At 40.8% G+C, this 17038-nt stretch overlaps 1 protein-coding gene across 2 annotated transcripts; it reads left to right on the top strand.

Annotated features, from left to right (window-relative positions):
• The first annotated feature begins 12297 nt into the window (after positions 1-12297).
• On the top strand, positions 12298-14182 carry LOC109219129 (HMG1/2-like protein). 2 transcript variants are annotated; one of them, XM_019383549.1, is made up of 7 exons: positions 12298-12565; positions 12722-12826; positions 12981-13038; positions 13233-13277; positions 13435-13512; positions 13670-13744; positions 13862-14182. In XM_019383549.1, the coding sequence occupies exons 1-6, from the start codon at positions 12516-12518 to the stop codon at positions 13742-13744; spliced, it is 411 nt and encodes a 136-aa protein (XP_019239094.1). In that variant the 5' UTR covers positions 12298-12515; the 3' UTR covers positions 13862-14182. The 2 variants fall into 2 exon arrangements, with proteins under 2 accessions (XP_019239094.1, XP_019239095.1); XM_019383550.1 differs by having other exon boundaries at positions 12303-12565; positions 13435-13494.
• Positions 14183-17038: the final 2856 nt, after the last annotated feature.

The following is a 17038-nucleotide window of genomic DNA, read 5'->3' as shown; positions in this document are numbered from 1 at the left end:
AAACAGAGTTCGCATAAAGGAATTATCAGTAGAAGTTCATTAAGGCAAATTCTGGGTAAGAGATAATTCCATAGGAATTTCAGTGCGAGAATCCAAAACAAGGCATGAGAAAAGCTCACAATAAACAGCAGAACAAACTAGGCAAACTTAAAGATACAAAGTCATTCAAGCTGAACATATATGAGTATAAAGAATTAGGCAAGTTGTGAGACTAGGAGATTCAGAATTGCAGAATAGCTACAATGCAAGTAAAATTGCCAATGATTACAACACAATAATGGAGTCATATTGGTTTGAACAACATGGATATGCGAAGCACTGGAAACAAGAAAAAGAGGATAGAATTGCAAAAGTCAAGACACTCATCAGTTTGCAGATTCAACAGACAAAATAGAAGAGAAGGCTAAGTGTCAAAAATAGTTCGAATATCACCAGAAAAGAGAGAAACCAAAAGACCCAAATCCTAGTGCGTCAAAGTTAACGGGAGCCTCAAATGAGCCCCGAGCAATGCTCGCACCAGGGAGTTTGTTAGAGAGGGTTTCGATGGCCTTGGATTTTAGCCGGCCAAGAGCAATAGATTCAAAATAGTATCAGTGAGTGAGAGTATGAGAGAATAACAGTGATTAAGGTTTTCTAAAAGGAGAAATTGGGGAGAGGTCATATAGTGGTAGAAATCGAACAAGCAAACATGGAAAACAATTAATCAAACACAATATAAAGAAAATCACATGCAATCGATAATAGAACCAGTAAAGGAAGAGATTGAAATTTCAAACTCTAGTTTGAGGGAATCAAAGATTGGCAGAGGATCTTGGTAAATCAGACCCATATAACCTGGTAGTGAGTGTATATAGATGAAATATCGTCTAAATCTCAAAGGTGAAGCCGATTTCCCTTGATTCGGAGCCTGACACTTGCCAAAAATAAGCAAGTACTATGTGATACCAAAATCGTTTAAGATACAACGAGATGGAGCATAAATGGAAAGGGAATAATGGAGTGATTCCATGTTGAGGTCGGAGTTGGACAGAACAAGGGAGGCGGCTGCTAGGGTTTGAGAGAAGAGGAGAAGAGAGGATTTAGGGGCGACGGTCTTAGAGAAATCGTAGGGTTTCGGGTGGGTTTGTTTAGTTTAAAGTAGAGGGGTGATTGTGGCCCGTTGATCTTGAGAGATCAAGGGCTAGGATTAGAAAAAAACGGAGCGGGTCATTTTAAGGGGTCCCGACCGGGTTTGGGAGAGGGGTCGTTTGGTTTGGGAAAAAAGAGGTTGGGCTAAGGATTGGGGATCTCTGGGCCATTGATTTGGGTCTGTTTGGTACGAAATTAGCCCTTCGTTGGGCTATAAAGATTAATATATGAAATTTATCAAAAAAAAATATATAAAAGTGATTAATAAATAATAAATATATTATTTATGCAGCAAAATGCTGGAAAATAATAGCTTAACATTGTAAAAATATAAAAATTCTTATTCTAACATAAATAATGTAGTAAATATAATTATGTATAGAATGTAGGCTATTATTACAAAAATCGTATAAATAGATCAAAAATACAAATGTAATTATGTAAAATGAGGTAAGAGAATATTATGAAACCTACATGTGGATACAAATAATAAATTTAGATGATTAAGTCATCACAAAATAATTTGAATGAGTAATTCATAAATATTTGAACGATTAAAATGGATGAGAAAATCAATTTTAAAGCTTTAAAAATAATAAAAAATTATAGAAAATACTTATATGACCCTTGCAAATTTAGTAATGATGTAAAATGATATTTTGAAAGTATACAAACTATTTAAAAAAATATGAGGGCAAAATAGGGTATCAACAGTTATTTCAAAGTAGGAGATTTGGTTCTGAGGAAAGTAACTCAAGATACACGAGAGCTCAAAGCGGGGAAGTTGGGTCCAATGTGGGAAGGTCCCTACCGGATTTCAGCTATCACCGAGAAAGGTTCATACGAGTTGGAAAACCAGAAAGGAGGCAAGTTTCCCAGCAATTAGAACGTGGTGCACCTCAAAAGATATTATTGCTGATGAACATTATCCAATTAGAAAGTATGTGCTGCACTATTTTTCCCTTCGTTCAGTTTGTCCCAATTGGATTTTTCTGGAAAAATTTTTAACGAGGCAGCGACAGAAAGTATACAACGGAGACAACTACAATAAGACCTTTAATAGCAAGGCAAACAAGCAAGTTTCCGCTCGGGGACGGTTAGATAATCTTTGGCTCGATAACAAATTCCCACTGGTAAGTTAAGTTTGCTACCAAGCAAAGATTACCCGATAGTTCACGAGCACAAACCATTAAAGGGTTGTTAGATAGTCTTTTGCTCGATAGCATGAATTCCTAGGGGAAGTAAGGTGTGTTACCGAGTTAAGGATTATCTAGCAATTCATTGGTGGAATCTTTGAAGGTACATGACTTCCAATGTTCCAATTCGCATTCTTCGCGTTCGAACACTGGGGGGGGGGGAATGATATGAGGATACGGAAACAATGACTGCCACGTCGACCGGGAAACAAAAAGCCAAAAACATAAATGCGCCATCAGGATCGAGGACTGCGCAACCAGCCCCGTAGAAACAAGTTGTACAAGATAGCCACAACTAATGGCAATTTCTTTTTAGCATAGAAAATGCTTGTGTACTTTTGAAATCAGAAGGAATTAAATGAAATGAAATGTCACGACCCAAAATCCACTAAGTGTCGTGATGGCGCCGGACACCACTGTCAGGTAAGCCAACCAAAGTACTTAATCAAATTCTCGTTTTAATACTTTTGAAATCTAGGAGTTTCCTCCAAATTTACCAATTTAAAAGATAATCGTCTGAAATCAAATCTAAATGACAAACAGTTAATACAAAATACTTCTTAACCATCCCAGAACCCGGTGTCACAAGTACATGAGCATTTTTCTATGAATTTGAATAAAATACGACAGCTGTCCGGAACACAAATGGACAGAAAGCGCTGTGGGTCGCCTCGAGGAAATACAGCTCACCTAGTCTCCGGGTCGACCGTGCTGCTACGCCCAATAGGCCGGTAGAAGTACATGTACCTGTGCAACAAAATGCACAGCAAGTGTAGCATGAGTACGAAAACAACGTGTACTCAATAAGTATCCCGCCTAATCTCGAAGAAGTAGAGACGAGATGGCAACTTCGACACTTACTAATGGTCAAATAATAATATTATTAAAGCGATAACTCACGAATTTATTAAAGACAACAGTAGATTCAAATGAATTACTAAACAGGTAAAAGTTCCTTTTTATTTAAAGTCTCTGGATTCATAATCCATTAATTAACAATTATCTCAAGTCTGGGAGAGCAGATGGCAATATCAATAAATCTCAAGACAAACAATTCAAATATACGCAACTCATGCCGAGGTCGTACGGCTCGATCCAACATAAATGTAAAATGTGCACTGCCGAGGGCCGAGCGGCCCGAACCATAGATGCATCTATTACCCCGCTGCCGAATCATACATGCGACGCGGTCAAATTTTAAACAAACACTCACCCTGCTCGCGTACCATACATGCGACGCAGGTACACATAGAAATACATGCTCAAACAGCAAATTAAGAATTTTTACGGGGAACATTTATCCCATTAGAAGCCAATTCTCTTTTAATGATTTAAGAAATAAAGTTTAATCCTCTTAGAGATTCATTTACCACTTCGATAGGATTTAAGAAATTCAACTGTCAATGAGACTACAATTATTCCAAGTATAGCATGTTTTTGGGTCCTAGACTACCCGGACTTACACATATTAGTAGCTACGCACGGACTCTCGTCACCTCGTGCGTACGTAGCCCCCGCAAATAGGAGCACATAACCAATATTTCAACTATGGGGACAATTCCCTCTTACAAGGTTAGAAAGGAGACTCACCTCGCTCCGAAGATCCATAACCGGCATTCCACGCCCTTTCGTAGACTTGAATCGATGCTAAATACTCCAAAACTAGCCAATGATTATGCAAATTCGTTAATATACGATAAACTACTCATATTAATCCAATTTATAACAATTCCTAACCCCGATCGAAAAGTTGACAAAATCGCCCTCGGGCCCACGTGCCCGGATTCCGAAGTTTTTCGAAGATAAAGCTACCCATGAACTCACGAACTCAAATATATGATTTTCTTTTAATTCCATGTCCAAAATCGTGGTAAAAATCCATAAATATAAATTTCTAGGTCTTCCACCAAAACCCCAAATTTCTACCAATTTACATGCTAAAATACATACATAATCAATGTATTAAACTCAAGATAGGTGGGATTAAGTTACCTCCAAGTTGCTAGGTGGAAGTCCCTCTCAAAAAGCTCCAAAATCGCCCCAAAGAAGAGAAAAATGGGTGAAATGAACTCAACCCGCTTTTTAAAACATTCTGCCCAGCGACTTCCGCACCTGCGGACTCCTCGCCGCTTCTGCGAGTCCGCATCTGCGGAGCCCTCATCGCACCTGCGCCAATCACCGCTTCTGCGGTCCTTCTTCTCACTTCTGCACTTGCGCAGATGCTGCCAATACCCCGGCATCTGCGGTCCCTGCTCCTTTCACATTTAACCGCTTTTGCGGTTCCCTCCCTCGCTTCTGCGGTGAACCCTCTACCGAAGCGGTTATACCAGTAACCAGACCCCTTCAGCTATCTCCAAAATTCCAACTTCGATCCGTTAACCACCCGGAATCCACCCGAGGCCCCCAGGACCCCAACCAATCATGCCAACCAGTCCCAAAACACATTACGGACTTGCTCGAGGCCTCAAATCATATCAAACAACGCTAAAGACACGAATCGACCTCCAATCCAAGCTTTATGAACTTTAGAATTTCAAACTTCTACCTTCGATGTTTAAACCTATCAAATCATGTCCGATTGACTTCAAATATTGCGCACAAGTCATATTCGACATTACGGACCTACTCCAACTTTCGTAATTGGATTCCGACCCCGATATCAAAAAGTCCACTTCCGGTCAAACTTCTCAAAAACCTTCAAATTTCTATCTTTAGCCAAATGGCTCCAAAATGCTCCATGGACATCCGAATTCACTTCCGATCACGCTCTCAACTCCAGAATCACCATACGGAGCTACTCCCAGAGTTAGAATCCCAAACGGACATTGATAACACTGAAATGCACTTCAACCCAAACTTATGAAATTTCTTCCAAAAAGCTAACTTCCACAATAGTCGCCAAAATGCTCCCGGGTCACCCAAAACCTGATCCGAGCATACGCTCAAGTCCGAAATCATCATACGAACCTACTGGAACCTTCAGATCCCGATTCCAAGGTCGTTTACTCTAAAATCCAATCCTAGTCAATTCTCTCAACCTAAAGCTTCCGAAATGAGAATTTCCTCTCCAAGTCAACTCCGAACTTTCCGAAATTTAATTCCGACCACGCGTACAAGTCATAATGCCTGAATTGAAGCTGCTCATGGCCTCGAACTGCTGAACGGCGTGCTAGGGCTCAAAATGACCGGTCAGGTCGTTACATCCTCTCCCACTTAAACATACGTTCGTCCTCGAACGTGCTAGGAACTGAGGTGGGGTTATTTGGAATCACCGCTTAATACCTCGTGCACCTACTCGTGCGACTACAATTCGGTTGGGCACATCAGCTCGATCAAATCTAAAGACACCCTCTTTCATTTAGGCAAATAAGCCTTGGAGCCCAGTTTCAGCATCCGAAATTCTCTGCCAGGCCTGCTTTTGACATATGAACACCGTATCAATCACCACACGCTGTACCAGAACATGACTGCACACCCTTGCTGAATTCACACCATGCACCCCATCATTCACAAGACCATAATAACACTCTCTAATCATAATAGTCGATATTTCCCGAATTTGATGCTCACAATGCACCCCATGACATATATAAGTCATGTTCCAACCCTCGCAATGCCGCCATGACGGAAGGGATGTGTAGAAATTCATAACCAACTGCCGAATCAACGATTCATAAGATCTATACTCCTGTCAAGAACCATCACCTCTTTCTGAACCAAATAATGGTCTTTGCTCCTTAATATACTTCATTTAATCCGATCGCACTGATCCTAGATCCAGTAACCTTATCTTACCCTGTACGAACTGCTCAGGCAACAAGTCACCCCTGACATGACCAAAAATCTCATATGATGCCACAACGTGCCAATAGGCTACCAACTCGAACGCGGTACATAAGGAAAATGAACTCTGGAAGGGACTACTCAAATCACGCAACTAATATAAACTTTCCTCAGAAAAATGGAGAAACAAAACACATAGAATAGAATATAAGGGACTGTAATTATCATCACACTGTTGCGGCGTGCAACCCGATCTGCACATAAAACTCACATAAGGAGATACACATCGAGCTGAATTGCTCATTACAACAAGATACCGAATATCGATCACAAGCACGCTAAGTGCATATACCATCCCTGAGGGGACATATAGTGCCATAAGCTACAAACTCAAGCACAACTGAGGTGCGATATACGATCTGAATCTCAAGAGCCATTTTGCTCATATAACATCATCTCTACGCGGAACCTCAACACATAAGCAATTTCCCAAGCCGTCTCACAACTCACACGGCGCAATGTATCATTACATGAAATATCTGACGACGAAATAACACCCTGACTACTTCTCCATAGGGAGCGCATTACTGAAATGAACACGTTTGACCTGATATAGAGCCCATATCCACATTTAAATCCATCCACAGACCTCAAGCTGGTTCTGATCGCACCGAACTAGGCTAATAACCTCTCAAAGGCCCATAAATACTCCCCTTTTTCTCATAACACATAAGGACAACCATCATAACCGGAGTAATCCTCCACAGTCCACAACCCAATAATTCGAGTGCCCTCCAGGTATCAATTCTCAAATTAAGGATATCGCCATAATCTTCCTACTTAGTTTAACTCTTTAACCAATCAAGTGACTACATGCCACACTTATACAACCTTCCCATGACAGATAACAGGTCTGTACATCCAGACCACCGCCGCACTAACGCTAAGGAGCGACCCCAAAATCCTTAATCAGGATGCAAAGCCTTTTTCACAAAACACCGATCTCAGGTGACGCTGAAGACAACACCAGCTTACTTTAAACATCGAAACTACTTTCCTGCTCATCCGAGCTCGTGACATCCATGCCCACATCGAGTTGTAATATTGATCCTCATTTCAATTTCCTTGCCCCTCACTGCACCAATCATGCCAACATATGATAGAACATGAGTTTCATCATAACTCTGGAACCACTAATAGTTTAACACTTCATCATATAAAAACATTCAACTTAACTCACTTTAGGAGAACCATGGCAACACACAGGTAAATTCTCATAACCGTAGAACATACAAATCTCTAAGTAGTGGTCTAAGCTACCACAGCCCTTCCGGAGTCCGCCTACGCATAGCAGGCCATAGCAGTAGAATACTTCTGAATAACATCAATTACGGCGGCCGACAAGCCTCGCACGTGCCGCCACAATTCGCTTGCATAACTCAATCGCGCTGAAGGAACTGATCACTGCCACCAATATGCCAATTCAACTATGGCTAATCAATCTATCTTCCTCCAATTTATCCTTGATTGCCTTAGAAATAATAATACTCCATCCAACATATAGCATGCTCCATCCGCACCGTCCCGAGTGACCCTGAATCACGAGACCATGCCGTCTCAAACCCCACGAACCATTTCATACCTCCCGAGGGCTACACTGCAAGTCAAAACATCATAGAACATTCTGTGCCCCTTCTCATAAGCTGCTACCAAGCTTGATTCTTAACCGTACCTATAGGCTCGCAATCATTAAGCACCACGCTTTGCCCTTTTGAACCCACTAGGACCGTTGCTGAGAGCCACCCGCTCTGACTTGGCCCCGAATATAATCAATTCCATAAATCTTCTAGCACATGAATACCCCATCGGTGAAGCACCCGGCAGAATCACTTTCCTAGAAATCCGCATCCATACAAGGCATGAATCCTGAATTCTTCCCCAAGTCTGAACATGAGCCAATAAGGCCAACCATAGCACACATTTAACAATTCCTTTGCTCAATTTACCGCTTATGTTCCTTTCCTGTAGCTGAAATAACCCCTCAATATGCTAATAATCAGAAACCTCGCAAGTAGTTAACCAGGCAATCCTTAATCATAGGCGGTGGGACTCTCCCACTTAGCATGAAGCCATTATTACACAAATTCTGGAATTCACCAGGATCCTTTATCTCTTGTTGACATAACCTTGCACAATCAACCGCCAAAATTCTCGGAATCTTTCTGTAAAACCCTCTTGTTATACTCTGAATCATCAACCACGTTCACACGACCGATCTCTTTGCTGTATAGCCAATAGAACCCTTTGCAGAAGCTTCGCCAACCATGCGANTGAGCATTCTGTTGAGTTGATGATGAATGCTGCCTTCTGCATAGAGAAGCCCCATCATCACTAGCTTCTCCATCCCCCTCTTATTCTGTTCCCCTCGCCACAAAAGAACGCCTTCTTTTTGGTTTACTTGTTGTCCGGTCGGGGACGTCTGTGGGAAAACAATTGTGCTCGAAGCAAGCCCAGAGATACTTGTTTGAGTAAGTGCCTCCTGAAGCAGCCTTGCTGCATCAGCAAGATCAGCCAAGACGTCCTCCTCGGGGTCAGCAACAGAGCCCGCGTAGACCTAATTTTATGAACAAGTCAGAAAGAATCAACCAAATTCTTCACATAAAAAATGGAAGCAAGGTAAATTTAAATTACCATAATTTTTGGCCTTCCGCCCGTATTTAAGGGCCAGTTCTTTCCACAAATGAGTTTCGGGCGTCGTAACGTCCAAGATCTTCTGAACCCACCGGTCCAAGCCTTCCACCACCGATGGGATCCATCGAGTTGCTGAAATATGGGAAGGGTGAAGAGTCAATATGGCCATTGAGGAATATTTAGTAAAAGGAAATATTAATTGAAGATCTTACGAGTGCGGTTCCAAGCAGCCGAAAAGGATGATGCCGTTGTCGGAATGATATTATCAATGGCAACTGCAACGAACCATTCCATCCACTCACGGTCGTTATCATCATCCATGCTGGTCAACAGAGTATAGCGGCCACGTTTGCAGAGGTTTATCATTCCCCATAGAAAGTCTTGGGAGAGTAAAGATTCATCATACGAGCTAAGGTTAGCTTTTCTCCATCCTCCTGGCACAAACGCCGAAAGCACGTGGCCGTCCTCTACACCGAGGGACTTACTTGTGCCAAACATACTTGGTAGCGTAGGCAAAACTCCTCAATGACGGAATCCATCTCTCCACTCAAAGAAAATGCACCCAAAGTAAAGGGATACGTGTAAAATTATGTAAAACCCTCATTGGGAAGGGTCACTCGCTACAGATCAGGAGCAATAATATCTAACTGATGGCAGCGGCAGTCTTCCTTCACAGCAGGAATACTAGAAAGACGAATTGAAGAAGGGTACCTACTGACAGCCCATGTACGAGGGTTAACAGTAGGGAATTTCTCTTCGTAGTCTTTTGTGGTATTAAAACTTCTAGGAATGATGGAGCCCGCTGTTGGAGGAACAGAATCCTTGGCCTTTTTCTTGTCTTTGAAGAACTGGTGTGCTTTGAGGAAGAAGCAATTGTGTGGAAGACGGAGAAGGTTTTTTATTTGAAGAGAGTTAGAGAAAAGATGAAGAACAAAGGTGCAAATCAGAAGCTTGGAAATTATGAAGTGTAAGGGAGACGGTTGATACGTATAAGTTAAAATTTTGCAGCAAAATTCATCGCCATGATTACCTCGGTAATCGACAAAAGTTGTGCTAGATCGTGGGATGACGCGTGTTCGGGGCATTAAATACGAAGTGACGTGCGTCTAATCAACCGTCAGAAGCTTTTAGGGGGAGTTATCGTAGTTCCCGCCAAAAGAATATTTCTACCAACTTTCTGGCAATACAAAGTTATGTCACCGTAAAGCAGGGGGACTATCTGTATATGGTAAAATATGATATGACACGTGGTCATCTAAAGGAAGGACACGTGGAACCCAAGACAGGGATGGCAAAAGACCGAACGTAGTTATTCCGCTTATCAACGGAAGGGATAACATTCATAAAGGTGTATTAAATGCTCTGCGCCCGGTAGCATTTAATAAAGAATATTCTGCAGCATTAAGAGCGACAACCCATTACAGGGAATTTGGCATTTATGTCCACCATTATATCTTGGCAGAATACATTCAGAGACACTTAAAGTTAGCACCATTTTTCATTTAAAGACCTAAACTGAAAGTTGTTCCTATTGAGCACTTATACTAGACTAAACTTGTTCCAATTAGGCACTATTTTGACAATTAGCCAAACTTACAAAGTGTGTGCAATGCGCTCGCGGCTGACGTGGCGAATGACAAATAAAAAAAGGACATATATCATTTTGAGTTAAAAAAAAAAACTATTTTAAATCTATTTAGTTAACAAAATAAAATAACATTCTCAAAAAGAAAAAAAGTAATTTACACCCAATCAGAAAATGACACAATATTAACAAAAGAAAAGACAAAAAGGGACGCATTGGTGTTCTTGAAATCATTGTTCTTGGTGTTCTTCACTATCTTCATGTCTATTCTTGTTCAAACCACGATTTTAATCCAAAATTTTAAGAGAAACTCCTCCAAATTTGTTATAACTTCAACTAAAGATTCCCTACCAAGACTCGAAAACAACCACAATATTAATTTCTCAAATTTTCATCAAATCAAGTAACCCATTTTAAACCTTCAAGCTTTCTTAAAAACCCCATTAATGGTGTTTTGACTTCAAATGAAGAATATGGTCCTACTTCGGTTTTAATCAATTGATACGGTCCGCCACCATTATTAGCTAAGGAAATGAGACGCATTTCTTTTGTTTAATTTCATAAGAATAGAAAACAAGAATGCATAACTCATCGTACAACTTTTTAGAAAAGTGATGTTCTGCCTTTAGATTCAAAAGCCGAGAATGTTCGTGTGGGTTTCTCGGCCAAATTTCCTGTTCTGATTCTTTGAGCGTATTATAAAGATTTTGCATGGTTGGATTTGGTTCCTCTTCTATATTACCATCAAAAGAAACCCACCTACATAAAAATCATAGACCGAAATGAGCATAAGTCCATATCTATGGGATGTCTAGCTGTTAAGTAGGGAAACATTAATTTTGATTACTTTTAAGCAAAGTAAATTAATGGTGGAGACACAACAGTGATGAAAGTGGGGGAGACAATGGTGGAAGTGATGGTGGAGAGAAAAGAAGAAGAAGAAAGAAAGAAATAAAGAAATAAAAAGAAAAAATGAAGATAAAATCTGTTTTTTGGGCTCTTCACGTGCCTATTTTGGGTGAAGCTCACTCTATATGCCAACTCAGCAAGAAGTGTCTAATTGGAAAAGTTTAGTGTAGTATAAGTGCTCAATAGGAACAACCTTAAGTTTAGGTATCAAAATAAAAAATGATGCCAACTTTAAGTGTCTCTAGATGTATTCATCCTCATAATTGACATTAAACGAGGGCACGATCCTCGGACCTCCTTTCCTAGACACAACTATAAATAGTGAGCTCAGTTATCATTGTAAAAGGGAGGAATTTTCTGTCAAACTTACACTATATTCTATACAAAGCTTAATACTATTTTACTTTCTTGCCTTTTGATTTCATTGTTGCTGTGTCCGAAAACTTTGTTCCCGGAAACTTTGTTCCTGGAACTGTCATCTCTGTTGTTTCATCTACATTTTAAGGCTAAGTATTGCATAATTTTTTACTTATTTTATCATTTTCAGATTAGTTCTTTACTTATTTTATCAAATTAGTTCACTTGTCTTGAAACCACGTACAAGTTCAACTGTATTGTTTTACAAGTAAACAGTAAAATCCTCAAAATGAAACTGAAAATCCAAAATTCAAAATGCAATGGCTAATTCCTAAATAGCAGCCTTTTAGAACTACCAGATCATTTCTACTCGAGGATCGAAATATGGGCCTAGTAAGTATTGAGGTCGGCAAAGGCCCAGATAAAAGGAAATAGTCCAATAAGGAGGGTTTTTGAGCCCAGAATTGTGAAACTTCCTGATCACGATTCCTCACTCCTCAGTGCCAGCAAAGACCACTCGCTATAGAATAGAGTAAGTGTCGCCATACTGTATTCACGCACGTGTAACTAGTTTACAGCAAGTAAAATACAAATCCTAAAAGCTCGAGTAACCTTCTCATTCTGCAGACTGCAACTGCCATTCGCGTTCACGTTTTTTCAGCATTCCTCTTCCCGCCAAAAAGGACGTACAAATTTTTTTCGAATTGACCTTCCTCTCCAGTCTCCACTCCCTATAAATAACCACCCAGGACTTCCCCCTCCCATTATTCACTCACACTTCTGATCACGTCCTCAGAGCTCTTCTGCTTTTTGCAATCTCTGATTTCGAAATTTCAAACTCTCTTTCATTCTCTGCAATTTTAACTATGAAGGGAACTAAGATTGCTTCCGTTGCTCACAAGAAGCTCGTCACTGAGTATACTCTCCATTTCGTTTATTTTCAGTCTATTTCGTGTCTCGAAGCTTTTAGTTTGAAGGATTTTGTTCTCTCTGTTTTTTTACGGGTATGCTTTTGAACTGTGAGCCTCTCGTGTTTTAGCTTCTGAATCTGCTCTGCAATATTTGAAAACAGGACAATGAAGAAACGCAAGGCTGAAGCGGACTTGAAAAAGAAGGAGAAAGCAACAAAAACCGCTGGAGCTCCAAAGCGTCCTCCTACTGCATTCTTCATTTTCATGTGAGATATTTTTGAAGTAGCTTTATACTCAGTATATATCTCCTTTCGCACTGAAGCTTCAACGTTTTTTTGGAGCAATTTCACTTGTTTTTAATTTGTAACCTTCAGTTTGGTACTGATTTATGTTCTGTGATGATACTGAACTATGAAACAGGGCTGATTTTCGCAAGAGCTACAAGGAGAATTTTCCTGATAATAAATCTGTTGCTGTGGTGAGATGTCTCTGTTTATTACATTTTAGGTTCAACTCAATGTTTCTGATATTATTTCGTTTCTATTGCTGTACTAAGAGTGTGCCGTTGCTTCAATTTTCTATTAAGAACTCATTATAATTTCTGTGCATCTTCAGTCGTATATGTTATCTATGAGCAATTTTCTAACTAATTTGTGTTTGTATTCATTTAAGGTCGGGAAAGCTGGCGGTGAGAAATGGAAGGCAATGTCTGAATCTGTAAGACCAGATCTCATGCAGAAAATTGAGAGATAAATCTCAGTATATATTACTGTTGTCTAATGATTTTCTCTGTGGTTATAGCCAATTTTCATCTAATTTTTCTCTTGGAGAAGATTTTTGCGGTACTTAATTAACTTTGTTTATTGCTCCTTAGGAGAAAGCTCCCTATGTGGGAAAAGCTGCTAAGCTGAAGGCTGAGTATGAGAAAACTAAGGTAGAGCATAACAATAAGGTTATTATTCATATTCATGTTTTACATATTCGTTTAAAACAATACGCTCTCTGTTTCTGTGGTAGTGGGTGCGACTGAATATCCATTTAGTGTTGAACTCACGATATGACACTAATGGAGCAATTTTACTGTTGGTTTTCAATTGCTTAATTGGCAGAGTGTTACTGGAGAAGCAGCAAAATCTGAGGATTCTGAGGTGCATGATGATGCTGAGCAGCAAGCTAGCTCTTAGGTACCAGTAGACACCAGTCCCTTTTAGATGTTCACTTTTATCAATTAAATTTTTGTGATTCGACCAGTCTCCAATTCGTTTTTAAAACTGACATTTTCTTTTACAATTTGTATGCAGAGTGCTACATAGTTCTTTTGCTCCAATGCTGATCTAGCAAGTGAAAGCTACTGGGAAAATTCATATAGCTAATCAAGTGTTCATACATAGTTATAGCTAGTTATAACTCTAGTATTAGTATATTTCTTCTGTTGCAAGTTCTATTATCAGCTTATGCTCATGTTCACCATTTTGTACTGCAATGTGACGCAGATTATGGATTGAGTCTACTTTTGATTCTGGTTATTAAGAAAAAAATTGCATTAAGTACTTGATACATGCTCTGGTTTTAGTCCAGTCTGTGATGTACATCGTTATTGCAATGCATTAAGTTCTTGTGAAGATCCTTTAGCATATTGTGGTCTTCGTTGAGTTTTATGCTGTTTTGTGAATTCAGGCAGGTGCTTATTTGACTCTTTTATTTTGAAATTGTAACTACTACTTAGTACTAATTAATCAGTCAAATTATTAATATCTTATCAGTCTCTAACTACTGATTTTATATTCTTTTCTCTAGCATAAAATAATGCTAGTGGATAGGCTTTTTTATATATTTTAGCCTCTCCTCTGCTTTCTTTCTCTTCCAAATCCTCCCATCCTAAAATACAAACTATTCTAGAAATTACCAATTTTGTTCCTAAAAATGAAGAACAGACTTCAAAAGATTTACCAATATAGTGTGATTGATAAATCAAACTTTTTGAAGGCATCATTGAAAACGCGTGGCTGATCTCTTTATCGTGATAAGGTACAGAAACAGCCCAAGTTTCTGTTGGCATCGAAACTAAAAGCTTTGCGAGAGAAACAAAGATTAAATTAAAAGTATGCGTATACAGAGTATTTGTCCAGATTCCTTGAGATCGATCAAGACTTAAAAGGAACTTTTGCTTTTTACTAATTAATTTTCTTTTTTCCTTTATTATGGAATAAGTTGAAGCAGCGATTAGATGCTAAATGGAATAACCAGCTTTAATTAATTAAAGATTATGCTCATCCCACTTGTATATGCATATGACTTCTGCTGTTCCTTCCTGTTTTATCGGCCCCCGCCCTAATTAAACAACTTTAAAGCGAAAATGCACATCCAAAGTAGGGGCAGATTAAGTGTTAACTGTTACGGGGCGCCTTCTTGAGATTCCTTGGAAGGGCGACGTAAAGCTAGGCAACTGATGTCAGTGCAGTTGCTGTCCGCCAACTGAGGTCGCCTCGGTACGCTAGACGAGATTGTAAGTGCCGTACGGGAAAACCAATGTCAAGAGCAATTGAGAGAACAGAAATGAGAATTCAGAATGAAAGAAAGCTTGATTGCATTAATGAAAGCTATTACAGAAAAGCAACGCGGTGTCGAGGGGGAGAGACACCAGTACAGAGAATTGCTTGCTTGCTAGAGAGTTTTGATTGCTTGATCCCCCCTAATAGTACTTAAAAAAAATAATCCAAAGTTACAAGACTAGACTTGACTAAGCTAGAGAAACATAATGGAAGTACATGAAATAAAACTACTCTATATTTACAATGAAAATGACTTAGTTTTCTATAAGGCAGCAGCAGGTCCGTTGTCAGCAGCAGTGTCTTTGGCATCACGGTCTGCGCGCGCGGCGTTGTCTGCGCGCGCGGCGCTGTTGGCTTCTGCCTGCGGCTTGGCGCTCGCGAGGGATATCGGTGGGGCGACAGAGGCACCTGCGCGCTTGTCACTTGGCGCGGCCAAGACCACGGGGCCGTCCGTGGCGCTAGGCATTGGGAGGTTTGCTAGGACGCCACGGGGCGCGCCCAAGGGGTCATGGGGCATGGCTGGAAAGCCGCCCATGACATTCTCCCCCACCTGAGTTGGCGACGTCCTCGGCGCCTTACTTGCAAAATAATCTTCAATGAGGCTCTTGTAGGCTTTGAGGTTTGTTCCCCTCTCCCAAGTATTTTCTTCTGCATCACAGCCCTGCCATTTCACCAAAAACTCTTGGTGATCTTTCCTTGAGGCATGAATCACTCTGTCATAAAGGATAGCTTCAACACGCCTTTTCCCGGTTGAATTGGGACCTCGAATACTGGGTATTGTGAGCTGGCTCCTTGAAGGATCCTCCGTGTCTTCCCGAAAAGGTTTCAGGAGACTGATATGGAAGACGGGATGAATTTTCCACCAAGCTGGGGTATCCACCCGGTATGCAACCTTCCCAATACGCTTTTCAATGGACAAGGGTCCAATGTATTTTTGCAATAGGCGAGGGTCATGGACCCCTGCAAATAAGTACCGCTTTGGAATTTTGACCATCACTTTGTCTCCTACTTGATATTCAACAAAGCGACGATTCTGATCAGCATGCCTCTTCATCCGCTTTTGGGCTTTGACAAGGTAGCTCCGCACTATCTCCAAATTCCGCTTCCACTCTTTTGAGAAGCTGGCAGCTCGAGGAGATTTAGCCATGTTTGGTGCATTCACAGTGTGTGGGAGTAGCGGTTGCTGTCCGGTAACAATTTCAAAAGCGTTTTTGTTGGTACTAGAGCTCTTTTGTGAATTGAAACACAGTTGAGCAGCATCCAGAAGCTTCACCCAATTCTTCTGCGATCCGGTTACAAAGTGGCGGAGATATTCCTCCAACATACCATTGAACCGCTCCGTCTGGCCATCAGATTGCGGATGAAAACTTGAGCTGTGACTCAATTTTGACCCAAGGCATTTGAAGAGTTGGGTCCAAAAGTTGCTAGTGAAGCGTGAGTCGCGGTCACTAACAATGTCTTTGGGCAGGCCCCAATATTTGACGACATGAGAGAAGAAGAGTCGAGCTGTATCTTCTGCTGATATATATTGTGGGGCGGCAATAAAGGTGGCCTACTTGGAAAACCGGTCCACCACAACCAAGATGGTTGTGAGATCTCCGACCTTGGGCAATCCGGTGATGAAATCCAGGGAAACGCTTTCCCAAGGTCTCTTTGGGACAGCGAGTGGTTCCAAGAGTCCCGCTTGTGTCAAGCGGTCCGACTTGTCCTTCTGGCATACTAGACAAGTCTTCACATACTGAGCGACATCATCGGCCATTTGAGGCCAATAATAGGCACGACGAAGTAACGCCATGGTGCGTTCTTCACCGAGATGGCCGGCCCACAGAGTATCATGACATTCCGCTAGAAGAGTCCTCCGCAAATCTCCTCCTTTAGGAACATAAAGTCGGTTCCCTTTTACTTTCAGAAAACCATCTTCCATGT

This window comes from Nicotiana attenuata, unplaced genomic scaffold (assembly GCF_001879085.1).
Source record: "Nicotiana attenuata strain UT unplaced genomic scaffold, NIATTr2, whole genome shotgun sequence".
In the NCBI taxonomy this organism is placed as follows: domain Eukaryota; kingdom Viridiplantae; phylum Streptophyta; class Magnoliopsida; order Solanales; family Solanaceae; genus Nicotiana; species Nicotiana attenuata.
The sequence above is the reverse complement of the archived record's forward strand: the minus strand, read 5'-3'. Positions and strand labels throughout refer to the sequence as shown.

Excerpts from the sequence above, each read along its gene's own strand:
- LOC109219129 (XM_019383549.1), top strand. The coding sequence starts at position 12,516 with ATGAAGGGAACTAAGATTGCTTCCGTTGCTCACAAGAAGCTCGTCACT. Across the intron at positions 13,278-13,434 it reads GGAAGGCAATGTCTGAATCT|GAGAAAGCTCCCTATGTGGG; the intron begins GTAAGACCAGAT and ends ATTGCTCCTTAG. Across the intron at positions 13,513-13,669 it reads AGGTAGAGCATAACAATAAG|AGTGTTACTGGAGAAGCAGC; the intron begins GTTATTATTCAT and ends CTTAATTGGCAG.